The 14,643-nt window shown below is 61.0% G+C and overlaps 1 protein-coding gene across 1 annotated transcript in view; it reads right to left on the reverse strand.

Moving 5' to 3' along the window:
- Nucleotides 1-977: 977 nt before the first annotated feature.
- SLC12A7 (solute carrier family 12 member 7) overlaps nt 978-14,643 on the reverse strand; it is a 56,696-nt gene continuing 43,030 nt past the window's right edge. Inside the window, exons 19-24 of the mRNA XM_023195036.3 lie at nt 13,888-14,057; nt 13,634-13,765; nt 10,871-10,978; nt 7,915-8,093; nt 3,943-4,076; nt 978-3,060 (exon numbers count right to left, since the gene is read on the reverse strand). Of these exons, the coding sequence (XP_023050804.2) occupies nt 2,969-3,060; nt 3,943-4,076; nt 7,915-8,093; nt 10,871-10,978; nt 13,634-13,765; nt 13,888-14,057 (815 nt within the window). The 3' untranslated portion in view covers nt 978-2,968. The remainder of the gene's footprint in view (nt 3,061-3,942; nt 4,077-7,914; nt 8,094-10,870; nt 10,979-13,633; nt 13,766-13,887; nt 14,058-14,643) is intronic.

The raw sequence follows: 14,643 nt of genomic DNA on the forward strand, positions 1-14,643 counted from the left end.
GCTCTGGCATTTCGCGTTAAGTGGAGTCCCACAGCGTGAGACCCCCTGTGTCCAGCTTCCTCCCGAGCAAGAGGCTTCCAAGCTTGGCTCCTGGTTCTAGCTGGGTGAGGCCCGCAGCAGGCACAGCCTGCACGGACTCAGCATGTTCTCAGACCGCGTCCAGTTTGGCTGCTGTGAACCTGCGTGCACCCGTTCCTGAGGCCGTGCCACACACCAGCAGTGGACCTGCCGGGGAATGGGCAGCTCTCTTGTCTCGTACTTTCAGGAACCACAGGCCCTTCCCACGTGGCTGTAACCCTGCAAGAGGGGTCCGATTCTGCACGTCCTCACCGTGATTCTCCACTGTTTTGGCTGTGGCCAATCATAAGACGTGAGGTGGCATTTCACCGCGTTAGAACGTGCTGTCCCCACTCAGGTGAACTCTCTGGTGCCTCCATCCTTATATAAATTATAAATCAAATGACTGGGTACGGTGGCTCACACCTGTAATCCCAGCACTCTAGGAGGCTGAAGCAGGTAGATCACTTGAGGTCAGGAGTTCGAGACCAGCCTGGCCAACATGGTGAAACCCCATCTCTACTAATATACAAAAATTAGCTGGGTGTGGTGGTGCATGCCTGTGATCCCAGCTATTCGAGAGGCTGGGACAGGAAAATAGCTTGAACCCGGGAGGCAGAGGTTCCAGTGAGCTGAGATGGCACCACTGCACCCCAGCCTGGGCAACAGAGACTGTCTCAAAAAAGAATACATAGATGGGGTCATTTTAACACACAGCACTAGGAAGTTTGGGGTAAGGTCAGTTCCAAGCCGATGACATGATTTGGAAGCCCTCGTCCGATTCATATGGTCACTCTCCAGCCACCTGGTTGGCTGTGGCTGGTCAGCCCTGACGCTCCTGCTAGAGAAGGGGTGGCTAGTACATTTTCTCCAGTTGTCTAACGTTTATGCTGAATGAGACTCGAGATTCTTCAACGTACTCAGATTTCATAGGACTTTATTTTTCTACTAACAAAATCATACAAAGAACAAAGACAGGGAACCTACAAAAGGAAACGGAGTCAATTATAAATGGCCGTAGTTACTGGTTACATGGAGTTGGTAACAGAAAGGATGCCTGTCACTTGCTTGCAGAGGCTGCAGCCCAGGGTGGAGGCAGAGCTGAGCCCTCACGAGCAGTTTGGTGTGCGGGACTGAGTGGCCCTCAGAGGCATCCGGCACACAGGGCTGTTTTCCAGCCACCAACCGACATTCAGAGCCAGCACCCAGCGGCCACTGTGCCTCTAGCCTGCTCTCCTCCGGGTGCAGGGGACGCAGGACCTGCTGGCCCCATTCAGACACGGAGGAGAGTTTTGCTGCTCAACTCACGCTTAGCCAAGGCAGGCAGAGGCTGCAGGAACTGCTGAGCCCCACTGTGATGTCCGGGACATGCTCTAGGCAGCCGTCACTCTACAGCAACGCCAGTCCTGGTGCGGAAACCACTGTCTGGAAGCACAAGCGCAGCCTCTGCCCTAATTTGAACTTCGTTGATGGGGCTGATTCCCTCGGGAGACCGTGCAAGCCGGACACAGCCCGAGGCCTGGCCATCTGGGGCCTCCAGTACAGAAGCAACCTCTTTATGGACAATCTCCTTACCATGTAACTCCCTGGGGTGTTTAAATAAATAAATACGCCACACACAAAGGAAGGCCCAAGTCGGTGCCACTGCTCGCAGTCTGCAAATGTGACCACAACCTGTAAAGCAGAAACTCACCGCGGAAGTGCAAAGCGTGCTGGGCCCTTGAAAGATCTCTCTTCAGTGCTGCCGCCGCCGCCTCCATGCAAGGCACAGGCCATGGAGGGGACGCCCAGGACTCAGCCAGACAGATCCGACGCCAGGTGCCATTGCTGCCCGAGGACCTCCCACACAGGGGCCGTGTCCACCTTCCCTGGAGCGCCCGGGTGCGGATGGCACGTGTGAGCCGGCTCAGAGGCTGAACCGTGCGCCGTGCTCCTGGGGTGGGGTGGGGTGGGGTGGAGAGTCCTGGCTGTCATGGGCCGTATGGGGAACTCGGTGTTCATTCCGTGTGCGTGTGCCCCTGGGTTTCAGTGCATTCACCTGTGCGAGGCACTGTCGGCAGCGGTGGCTGTGGGCTGGGCCCTGTCAGTGCTTATGAAAAGAAATGGCTGGTTTTCTGAAGGCGGATGGAGACTCGGATGGCTACAAACACAGCCCGGCATGGCAGAGCCACAACTGGGGGCTCCTTCCTGGAGCATAGGCCCTGACAAACACACCGTGTTCACCACACACCCGAAAGATGATCCACCATATTCTGGAAAAGCTGAGTTCCCTTTCCAGATGGCCCCAGCCCACGCCTCAGCTCGTGAAATGTGGACCTGCTGAGCCCAGATGCTCCCACACGAGGGTGACACGGGCAGGGACAGAGTCCTCCAGCCTCACTGCCTTGAAGTGCAGAAACACAAAGACAGTCAAGGAACACAGCGACTCGGAGGTGACCGGGGCCCTGAGCAGAGCCACGGCCAGGGCTGACGTTTCACCTTCATCACCAGGGACAGCTTCAGCTCCGAGTGCTCTTCCAAGAATGTTCTGGATGGGGCAGAAATGCAACCTAACCACTGGGTAAGTCCAGCCAAGAAAAGAACTTTCAGAAACCAAGGCGAGGGCTCACTGGCTTCTTGTGACCTGCAAGAAGATCAGGCCACGTCCAGGTCACTCCTGCAGCAGTGTCTGCCCTCGGATGCAAGGAAATTGTCCAGCCGCGCCCTTGCTGGTTGAGCCTGTTGTTTAAGGCTGCTGAACAGGAGAGCCCCAGGTGATGGGCCTAGAAACTTCCGTAGGAAGCCCCACGGGCAGGTTGGGTGGCATCACTGGGGGACAGGTGTGTTTGCTGTTTCCCTGGGCCAAGCCCAGGCGCAGGCTGCCCACGCTGTCCTCCGTGCCCGTCCCAGAGTGCGGCAATGCTGTTGGGCGTTAGGAGTAGATGGTGATCACCTCCCGGCCGCCACCCCTGACCAGGAGGACTCTGTTCAGCCCCTCGGTCAGGACCTCAAGAAACTCCATGTCTGTGGTCAACAGAGTTAAGGCCAGAGCTGATCTCACCTGGGCGTGTGTAGCTGAAATCGTGTTGGGAGCGAGGTTTTATCCTCTTCCTAGTTAGCTAAGATTTGATTTGTGAAAGCCAGAGCCAAGGTGAGAAGAGGGGTGGGGATTAGAGAGACCCCCGGGCACGGAGAGGCAGGGCAGGGGAGAGAGAGGCCAGTGCTCAGGAAAGAGAAGGAGCACTGTGGCCATAGGAAGGACGAGCAGAGACAGCGACAGAGCCCACGGTGCTGACCCCACCTGACAGGGAACCCCAGCCAAGGGACTGGGTCCTTGCCAGTCTACAGGGGACCTGGGCCACAGCTCCTGACCAGGACCCGTGGAGGACATGCCCTCACTGGCCCCGGCTCTTGGTGCCAACCTGGCAGGGATGTGCCAGGCATCACCCTGTCTATGCCAATACGCCCAGATGCACCGCGGAGTTCTCCTTCCCAACAAAGCACGAATTCCCAAAGCTGCAGCTAATTGGGGCCTTAAAGCCGAGAGCTGGGCTCTTCACCTCCCACCATCGTCTGGGCAGGGTGGGGCCGACCCCCAGTGGAGGTCCCAGGTGCACAACAGGGAGCCTCCCAGCCCTGGGGCAGCCCTGAGCACCTGGGGACAGTGGGGCTGGTACTGTAGGCGGGCCCTCCCTCCCCCACACCAATGCCAGGGTTGGCCCCACCTCTGGCCCTGTCACCACTGGCCTCAGAGCCCCACTGCATCCCAGTCGCAGCTCCCAGGGCCTGGGGCTGAAGGAGAGGCGGGAAGCCAGGCTCGCTCACAGCACCCACAATGCCAGGTCTCAGTGAGAAGCCGCCAGGGGATGCCCACATGCCCAGCGGGCACACTGCGGGAAAGGATACAGTTCTCGTCTCCCTGCCGGTTTTTGGGGGGCCCTGGCATGTTGAGCAGGACCAGCTGTGCGTCCTGGGACTTGTTGAGGACGACGCCATTGAGCTTCACAGCCGTGTGCATCCGCCTGACGTTAGACTGGTCCCTGCGGGGGAGGTGGGCACGGTCAGCGGGCGGCAGGTGCGCCCCACGCTCCGGACATGAGGCTGAGCCGAGCCCTGATGAGCCGCATTTACACGTGCTGGGAAGGGCTGTGTGAGTCAGGATCAGGCGGCTCCTCTGACCCTGAAGGATGCAGACGCGGCTGCTCCGAGTGAGAGGCGCTGACTGCAGCGGGGCGGGTGCTCAGCAGTGGGAAGCTTTGGCCTCCAGGCACCTAGAACTCAGCACACTAAGGCTGCCAAGCTTCTAAGGGCTAGTCACACGACACAAACGACAAGCGCTTTCTCAACTACATCTACGTCTGCGAAGCAAGCAGAACAGAGTGGAAGCCGTCTGGGTGTCCCGTGTGCCTCACGCCTTCCAGGCTGACACATTTCTCTTGACATCCATGGCGCTGCCCCTAAACCCCATGTCAGACACTGCCAAGCACAGACCCGTCAGGCTGAGCACACGTGGCCTCCTCTCCGAGGGTCCTGATACGACTGGGTCCAGGGCCCAGAAACTCAGGCCCCGAGCTCCCCCCGGCCTGTGCAGCCATCGCTGCTGAAGCTCCCGGGGGACGGGGTCTGCCGAGAACTCAGCTGGAGGCACAGGCGCTCACAGTGGCCACTATTGGGGTCCCCTCCCACAGCCCATCCTGCCCCTGCCTAGCCAAGGGCTAAAGGACAAGCACTTCCACTGTGTGGCCATCCAGCCCCGGCCTTCCGTCCTCACTGACAATGCAGCTCTGCTCCACAGCCCTCCCTGTCTGCTCTCCAAAGCTGCCGTGGCCAGTCCCTGTCTCAAAGCGTCCCTGGTGGCCTGGGCCCGGCCACAGCCCCCCAGGAGACTCCCCAGCCGAGGAGGTTTGGGAACACTGCAGAATCATGCTGTGCAGTGCTCAGGCCCCTGCGGGACAGAGCTTACCTCCGTCCTCTACCTCACGGTCCCCTCCCTAGGCAGGCCCCGAAACCTCAGCAGAACTGGCGTTCCAGGGAGCCACCTCAGCAAACGCCGGCAGAGGGCAGCCCTGGGGAGCACTCGCGTTTCTGTGTTGGAAAAACCCGGCCCGTGTGTGGACTTGCAGTCAGAGCGGGTCTCGGGCCAGCTGCAGTCAGCACAGTCGTGACCGTGGCCCCCTGGGGAGGTCACCAGTGCCCTGGACGCAGAGGGGCGGCGGCGGACAGAGAGGCCCCAAGGACACCATCCCAGGCTCACGCCCTTTGATCCACTTGACCCTTAAGCCAAATAAACCTGATCACAACCACCAATTTCCAGGAGGAACACGGAGAGGCCTTTCATCTCCTCTCCAGCTTGGTCTAATTACAGATGGGGTCTCTGTCCACAGCACAGTCAAGGGACTTTCGTTACAGGAACTTGGAACTTTGAATTCGACTTCTGGATAGACCACAATTACCAGTGTGTTTGGGGACAAAGAGCAACTCCAGGAAGTGAGACCAGGCCAGGGGCAAGGGCGGTCGGAGAGGGCAGCATGTCTACAGCCAGTGAGTGAGTGCTGGGGTGAAGCAGGGACCTGCCCCTTGGCTGCTGGCAGAGTATGCCGGCTGCCACAGCAAGGAGGACCAGTGCAGACACAGGCACAGAAAAGCACGCTCATGTGTATACGCACGCACACATACATGCAGACACACTGACATGTACACACATGCATGCAGTCACACTAGTACACAAACGTGCACACAGTATCATGCACACACAAACAGGCGTGCAGTCATAATGTGCACACATACATGTGCAGACACACTAACGTGTAAGACATGCATAGTACGTGCAGACATGCATACTAACGTGTGCACACAGGCAGGTACATGTCCACCTGCAGGTGCGCTGACAGGTACACGCGAGCACGCACACAAACGCACAGACATTCCTAAGTGTGCTCCCGGGGACATCACAGTAAGCTGTGCACATCTCACACCTGCACTGCCCAGAAGAGGTCAGGGCCCAACCTCTGGATCTTCTGAGGACTTCTCCTAGCCCAACCCCAAGGAACTGCTGGGCCAGGAGAGTCAGTGCCGTCCCAAACGCACGCCCCATGTGAACACAAAGCCCACGCGTCATCCATTCTGGCCCACTTTCTCCCGACCCTACAGGCCTGCGGGGACCTGCCCCTGCCCCGGCCCAGGAGAGGCAAGCCCTGGTGCTGGGAGGAGGCACAGGTGCCACTGCAGGTCCCCGAGTGTGCGTGCACGTCTGTGTCAAATCCTACTCCTGGGTCTAGTCCTCATTCTGCAGCTTTAATTAATACGCTATTCTGAAGGCACTTTCAGATTCACAGAATGGAGCAGCAAGTACAGGGATTCCCTGCACGCCTCCCACACAACTGCAGTTTCTCGAGTCTGATTAATTCAGATTTCAGGGTTAAAGATAAAAAGGGAAGTGTGGCCACTCAGCCAAGGCGTTCCTCACTCAGGCCCCAGGCACTGCCTGCCCACAAGGACAACATGGCCCAGGCGGTTAGTGGCAGGGGCAGGCAGGGGACAGAGACAGTGTCGAGGACTCCCAGGGAGCAGCTTGGGGGTCCTTCCAGGGCACTCCCTCCCACCCACCCCGGAGCTCAGACGCAGGCAGCTCCCACTCCAGGGTCCGACCACACAGAGAACTGATCTGCAACCCTCTCCGCCTGGAGACCGAACGTTCAGCCCCCAAGGTGTACGGCTTTAACATGGAAGGCATTCCACGTGGGGACGCAACTCAGCTGGCGCCCGACCTAGAAGGACGTGGAAGGACTGACGGGCCCTGCGAGGCACGCGCCTCCCCTCCACTCCCAGGTCTCAGTTCCTGGGCCTCACTTAGGAAGAGGCTTCAGGTGTGTGCTGGAGCCACCGTGAACAGAGGGGAGCAAAGGCAACAGGAAATTGATGTGGAAGCCGCGGCAGCGCTAGGTAAGCTCTGGCCACACTCGGATGCACACAGGCCAGCGTGCACAGGGCAGTCACAGGCCTGGAACACGCACACAGATACACACAGGCCACGCACACACAGGCATGCAGGGCAACCAGGCCCGGGAAGCAACCTGGTTGCAGCGAGTGGACTTACAGGTTTCCCCATTCTCTATGCAGCAGAGAAAAACAACAGTGCGTTACTGACTTCAGGAGTGAGCACTGGGGCTGTTCCAGACATCACGGCTGCCCGGGAGAACGCCGCCTCGTCCCACCCCACAGGGCCTGGGAGCCCCCAGTCCTTCCTGAGAATCCAGCTTTAGGATCTGGCTCCAACCCCAGGCGAGAGGTGTCTCTGGTGCTGTCACCCTGGGACTCAGAGGCTGCGTCTGCAGAACCAGACCCACACCCCCAAGGATCTTGTCTAGCCCTAGTGTTCGCAGCCCAAGGCCACAAGTGGGAGCCTTGGCGTGGGGCAGGCCCTGAACTACCCACAGGGTGAAGGCCAGGAATTCCGTGCCCACCAGCGCACGCCTCCTTGCCTCCATGGAACACTCATCTGCCTGCTGCAGTGAGGCTTGCACAGCAGAGCAGAGCAGGCCTGGCTGCAGGGCTGACTTCAGGGCCGGCCTAGGTACCAGGAGGACCACTTGGCACCCAGTTGTGTGGTTAACAGTGGGGCCCAGCCTAGGTCCTAGAAGGACCCCTCAGCGCCTGGCCTCAGCACTAGAAAGATCCCTCAGTGCCCGGCCACAAGGCCGAACTCAGGGCCCGGCCTTGGCAGCAGCAGGACCCCTCAGTGCCCGCTCAGGCAGCTCCCTATTCTCTAATGGGCCCACTGGCTTGCGGGGTTGCCCCGAAGCTCTTCAGTGGTCAGGAAAGGGACTCTGTCCTGTCAGGTCAGCACTGCCAGGACCTGTCACAGGCACGGACACTCACGGCTTCATGCTGAAGAGGTCTTTGAACCCAGACAGGCTGGTGTCTCTGTTCCTGTACTTCTCGGCAATCAGCTTCTCCCTGGTCCAGGTCATCTGCACCTTGTCTGGCGCAGGCGGCGCTTGGGTCCTGGCCGCTGCTGCGGTATGGGACGCAGTGTTCCTGTCGTGGATCAGCTGGGCCTGGTGGGCCCGGGATTCGTTGAGACCAGCCAGTCTCAAAACTCCCCCGGGCGAGAACGACCCGGGACGCCAGGCCAGAGGTGAGGCCAGCCCACAGAACCAAAAGGGCCCTGCGTGCCTGACCCGGGACCCAGCCTGGCTTCCCACACTGGCCCTGTGCTGCCCCCACGGCTGCCTCCCTCCTCCCAGGCTGCTTCCCTCCTCCCAGGCTGCCTCCCTCCTCCCAGGCTTCCCGACCAAACACTCACTTCCTCCTCCCATCTTCACCCCTCACTGTCCCGCCCTGGCCCTGAACTGGAGAGAAAGGCTCCACGACCCCGTGCTGACAGGAGGGGACACATGCTGGGAGAGTCTCCTCCCCACCTGACGGGGCTCCACGCACACTGTGTTCACCCCAGACCACCCACTCGCCCACACAACCAGCACGCAGGTGTCCCTGTCTCAGGGAGGCTAGGGGCAGGTGGGGCCGTGCCAGCATCCAGGCCCTGTCCCAGGGAAGCAGGCTGTGTCTGACCAGCCCGGGGACATTTAGGGGCCAGTCAGGCTGACAGGGGCCCTGTGGGGCACCACTGGGGCCAATGACAGGGCCAGTCCCATGGGTCACTTCGGACAATCCGAGGAAAATGAGAACACCGTCCGCCCCTCGCTGTAGGTGCTGAAGGGGAAGTGGTGCCCTCACTGCAAGGTCGCACCAACGGCACAGTCCCTGGTGGTTGAACACCCTCCACGGGGTCCTCCCCCCTCCCTGCACCCTTCACGCCCTCCTGCTGTTGTGGCCAATCTGAAGGGGAGGCCAGTGGGAGCTCCCACACACAGGTGCCACCTTGGAAGTTACATTTACACATGTGCCATGGAATGGCCACCTCTCCCACCGTGGCTGGAGCCCTGCCTGAGTCTGTGCTGCAGCCCGGGGGAGCCGCTCGTCCCAGGGGCCTCAGGAGTCTGTGAGCCCCGGGATGATTTTAAACAGCCAAAGGCCCAGAGTGATTTCACTGGACCAGGTTCTTCCTCCCCAAATAAACATGCTTAACTTGGATCCCAGTCCTTCCCGAAAGGGAAGAGGTTGGCACAGACGGAGGAGGGCCTGGGGCTGCCTCCCTCTCTGGACATGGACAGCAGGCCCCAGGCCTCTACTCACTGTGGCTGGCTCTGCAGCCACCTCATAGCCCGGCCCGGCCTAAATTTCCCATGGCCTTGAACGCAAAACCAGAGCCCAAGGGCTGCCCGTTCTCGGCAGAGCCAGCACCGCCCACCTGGCCCTGAGGACCACCATTTAAGGCACTAGAGGGTGCCTAGCCAGCATCTGCACAGCAGCTCAGCCAAACCCCAGCCTCTGCAGAGCAGCGACATCCCCAACCCAACCCTGGCCCAGCAGGGGCCCTTCGAGCTCGAGCTTGCCACTCCCGCTCCCGGTCCCTCCTCAGTCAGCATTTGCCGACACTCCACACCGAACTTCCCATCAAGCCATGGGTGGACTCTTGCTCCTGGCTGGACCTGGGCTGAACCCTTGTGACGCCAGGGCCACCCTGCTGGAGCTCAGGGACCTGACCTGGACAGAAACAGAGGATGTGGGTCCTCCCAGCACTCCTGGCTGCCCTGGTCCCCGTGGAAGGGGTCTCTGTCCACGGACAAGCTGGGCGTCCCCCCTGGGTCCTGCATCTGTGCCCACCCTGACCTGCCCGGGGTCTGGGAGCTGGCAGAGCCGCGCTTCTCTGTTGGGGAGAGCGGTGGTCACTACTTAGTGCTTCCGGCTGGCAGCGCATATGGCCCCATACAGAGACCTGTGTACTGCAGGTTCCTGCTGAGGCCGAGGCCCCAGGGCAGGCAAAGCCTCTGTCCCTGCCGCCGCTGTCACTGTAGTCTGAGAAAACCATCGCCTGCACCTGGTCTGCAGACACAGACACACGTGTGATGCCAGCCTGGTGGGAGCCACGAAGACCCCACGAGGCCGTGACCTCACAGAGCTGAGCGTCCTGCTACCAGGCAACCCCCACACCGTCCTCTGGTGTGAAGTGACCCCAGAAATGCCTGCCCTCGGGGTCTCACAGTGGCCACGGGGCCCAGCCCAGTGTAACTCAGGTGGACACACCTGGACATCCTCAGCAGCCTACAGGTACCCATGGAGCCATGGGCGGGCAGCTTCCATGTGCAGAGGCTGAGCAGGTCTGCATTGGTGGCAGGGTGTGGTGGCACCTCCTCTCCAGCTCACTCCCCTCCCTCCCCACACACTCACTCTCCCCTCCCACTTGGTCTTGGACAGGACAGAATCTGTGCACGCTGTGGGGAAGGGTGCTGAGGGGCTCCGGAGTTTCAAGCTATGAGACGAAGCAGCCCTCGTAAGAAGCTGCAGGCACTCATGTGGGCGCTCATGCAGGCACTCATCTGGCTCAGAAGCTGCTGACCCTGTCAGAGGGCACCGCCCTTGGGGAGGGTCCCCACGTCTCCTGCCAGCATCGCTGCTCAGTTAGAAAAGCTAAGTTCAAAGGTCCAGGCCCTGTCCCTTCCTGTACATGAGCGTGTATCTGGCAGGCCGCCGTTCCTCTAACCAGGCACCCGCACGCCCAGGCTCCAACGAGCTCTGGCTCTGACCCCACTCCCGTGCTCCTGCAGGGCCTCTGCCACCTCCCTGAGGACCAGGGACTGAGACTGCAACGCAGCACCTGAGGAATGCTCCCTGGAGGACCCTCCTGGGCTGCAAGAGAGTCCCAGGAAAGACTCAGCGAAGCCGGCTGTACTTCTCAGAAAGCCTGGTCTCTGTGGCCGCGGCCCCCACGTACCTCTCGCTCCCGCTCGTTCTTGGACAGCTGCATCTGCTTCAGCATCTGTGATCTCTGCTCCATCATGAGTGTCCTCTCGTAGGTGAAAGCAGAAATGTCGTTTTCAACCTAGAAAGTTCCCAAGCACATAGTAAGCCCGGTGTGCACAGAACCATGACTGCCTCCAACACCACCCCGGCACCCAGAGACTGAGCTGCCCTGAGCGGTGGGAGAGGCCATGTGTCCTGGGCCCCACAGGCCCCCTCTGGCTCTCAGGCCCCCCGCCCAGTGGCCAGGAAGGTGTGAGACAACGAGCAGTCACGCTGCACACACTCTCTGCTCACGTCCCTCCCCGGGACCCTCCGACCGGGCACAAGGGCAGCTGTGAGGACAAGGCTGCAGTCACAAACCAACCCGGCGCATGCGGCTCAGGGCAAGGCACTGCCCCGTGAGGCTGCAGGATCCACGCCCACAAGTGTCACTGTCTATGCTCGGGGGGCTCGGCACCACGGGAAACCCGCCCAGGACACATGGAGAAGCCACAGCACAACCTCAGCACCCACCGTGCGGGACCCCGGGTCTCACCCGCTGCACCCGCTGTGCGGGACCCCTGGGTCTCACCCGCTGCACCTGCCGTGCGGGACCCGCTGCACCCGGCTCATGGGAGTTGGGAGCAGCTGTGCCTGTTAAGCACCAGTGTTTAAAACAGCACACCAGATCGGGCGCAGTGGCTCACACCGGTCATCCCAACACATTGGGAGGCCGAGGCGGGTGGATCACTTGAGGTCAGAAATTTGAGACCAGCCTGGCCATCATGGTGAAACCCCATCTCTACTAAAATACAAAAAAAAAAAAAAAAAAAAAAAAATAGCCAGGTGTGGTGACACGCACCTGTAGTCCCAGCTACTTGGGAGACTGAGGCAGGAGAATTGCCTGAACCCAGGAGATGGAGGTTCCAGCCTCAGGGACAGAGCGAGACTTTGTCTCAAAAATTTTTTGAAAAAACAAACAACATGCCAGACTGAATGGCAGCGGCCCACACACCCCTCTCCAGCCAGGTGACACTTTGGGGCCAGGGCTACGGCGGAGTGGGCAGCACCAGCCCTGCCAGAGATGTGACCGGGAGCATCGGGGGTGCTGGGAGCTGCAGGTTCCTGGACTTCAGAGCTAACAACCCCTGCTCAGGAGCTGGTGAGCTGCCTCTGGCACCACGGGGGTGCTGGGGTGCAGCTGGGGGTGCGGCACGGGCCATGGGCTCACTTTGCCTGTTTCCTCTGGGCCCCAATGGCCGCCCCACCTGGCCCCCTGGCAGGGCTGGTTCTCCCAGGCAGCATTTTGTTACCATATTACTAAGTGGTTTTATGACTTGGAAATAACGTTATTCATACAACTATTAGCACCAATAGTAACTCCTACAACCTTGAACCTGCAAAGCCTCGTCCAAGCAAGACAAACTCCAGCCATCGTCCCTGAAGACACAGCCACGTGCAAACGAAGCCCAGTGTACAAAACTGGGCAGAAAACCACCTAGCATCACGCAGGCCCTCGGCCCTCGACCTAGGAAAGGTCCTACAGGGCAAGAGGAAAAACCGAGTTCCACGGGAACCGACGCAGAAACACAGAAGGTCGTCGGTGGGGCACGAAGCCACGCCTGGCCTCACTCAGCCAGACACAAACCCGGAGCAGGTGCTTGGGGCCTCTGCCATACCCAGGGCTTGGGGGGCTGAGGGGCTGGGGGGCTGGGGAGACCGCACCTCCCAGGCTGCTGCAGGGGCACAGATGGCTTCCTGGGGGACAGCATGACAGTCTCTATCCAGTGTTATGTCTTCCCAGCACCCACCTCCAGGAGTCCAGGCCACCGAGGGCCTGCAAAACTGTGCGCTGGGGTCACGGGAGCCAGAAGAAACCAGGACTTTGCGGGTTCTGACTTCAAGGCCAGTGTTGTTGGTGTGATCCACATGGGGTCAAAACCCGCAAAGTCCCAGGACCGCCAACAGGACCAGAGGGGAAGGCACAGCCGTGGATCTGGGTGGGCTGGTCGGGAGCAATAGCATGGTTCTACCCAGCACAAGGGGCCCACCAGACCCCCAGGGTCCAGAGCTCCATGCTTGGGGGCCGGGAGCAAGCGCTCCCACGTCAGGCCTCCACCCATCAACCCCGTCCTCTCCAGGCTTGAAGGACGGGACGAGTCTCTGTCCAGGCCCCGCCTGCAGCAGACTGAGGGGTTGTCTGTCCTACGCGATGGCTGCGGCCTGGCCTCACTCTGACCAGTGCCCTTCTCCCCCAGTCCCGACTGCTGACGTGGGGTTTCTAGCTGTGGGACTGGGCCCATCTGGGGAGAGCACCCAAAACGGGAGGTGCTCAGAGGTGCACCCACCATGGCAATGCCACTGAGGCGTGAGGTCCTGGACAGGGTCCCGGGCCGAGGAGGACACGAGACCATGGGGGACATGGAGACGCCGACGTCGGCTCTAGGACAACACCCCGCCCAGGTGACACGAGGTGTCAACAGGGACACACGGGCTCTGTGCTCTCTGCAATGTCCTGGCGATTCCAAAACCAAGCCTCCTCAACCACCCCGCGAGGCCCAGCAGTCCCCACCACAGTCGCCACCACCTTCTCCTCCCCACCTCCACCTCCACCTCCACCTCATGAGGCCCACAGCCCCCCTGATCTCCTCGTCCACCTCCACCTCCACCTCACAAGGCCCATAGCCCTCCCCCTCCACCCCCACCTCCTCCCCCCTTCCCCTCCGACCTCCTCCCCTCAAGCCGCAGGCCTCACCATCTCCACCACCTCCACCTCGGCGCTGATGCGCAGGTGGTACAGGAACATCTGCAGGTCCTTCTTCATCTGGATGCTGTTGTCGTCCACCTGGGCCACCGTGAAGATGCGCATCCGGCACTTCCTCCACACCTGGAGACGGGGCGGGCATCGCTGTGGGGCCTCGGAGGAGCCTGCCCGGCCCGTGGCGCGTGGGGTAGCCATGCTCCGGCTGGTGCATCCCCATCCCCACCCATGTCCCCATCGCACCCCACCTTGTGCTGGCGCAGCAGGAAGGGCAGCAGCATGAGCATGCCGCCGTCGTGCACAATCCACCACACGTCGATGCAGCCCCCGCTGAAGCGCTCCTGGTTTTGCGGAAACGAGTCGACGTTCTTGGCCACCAGCAGAGCCTGGTGCGCAGTGGTGGTGTCGCGGACGGTGTCTGTGAGAGAGGCGGCCGTCCGCAGGTCACCTGAGGCCAGGGTGCGGGACGGGCCTCGGTGGAAGCGTCTGGCCTCCCCTGGGACTCACAGCCAGTGCAGGGGCGGGCACGGCGAGGCGAGTGGCGTCCCCGCAAAGCCCCCACCCTCACTCCGTCAGCTCCTCCAAGGCCCAGCCAGAGACTCACAGCAGAGTTCAGTTGCTGGTCATGTGCCCAGAGACTCCCCCAGCCCCCGCGGGGCTCTGGGAGAAGGGGAGGGAGTGCCTGGACACTTTCAGATGGCCGCTCCCCGGCCAGAGCCTTCCATAGCCTCAGAGCACACGCCCTCAGGCCGGCAGCCTCGAGGCCCATCGGGACCTGACAGCGCACAGGCCTCGGGACTTCGAGGGGGACAGTGAGCGGACGGCGAGGGGACAGTGAGCGGACGGCGAGGGGACAGTGAGGGGACAGTGAGGGGACGGTGAAGGGAAGCTGAGGGGACAGTGAGGGGATGCCGAGGGGACAGTGAAGGGATACAGAGGGGACAGTGAGGGGATGCCGAGGGGACAGTGAAGGGAAGCTGAGGGGACAGTGAGGGGATGCTGAG

This window comes from Piliocolobus tephrosceles, chromosome 4 (assembly GCF_002776525.5).
Source record: "Piliocolobus tephrosceles isolate RC106 chromosome 4, ASM277652v3, whole genome shotgun sequence".
Classification (NCBI taxonomy): Eukaryota; Metazoa; Chordata; class Mammalia; order Primates; family Cercopithecidae; genus Piliocolobus; species Piliocolobus tephrosceles.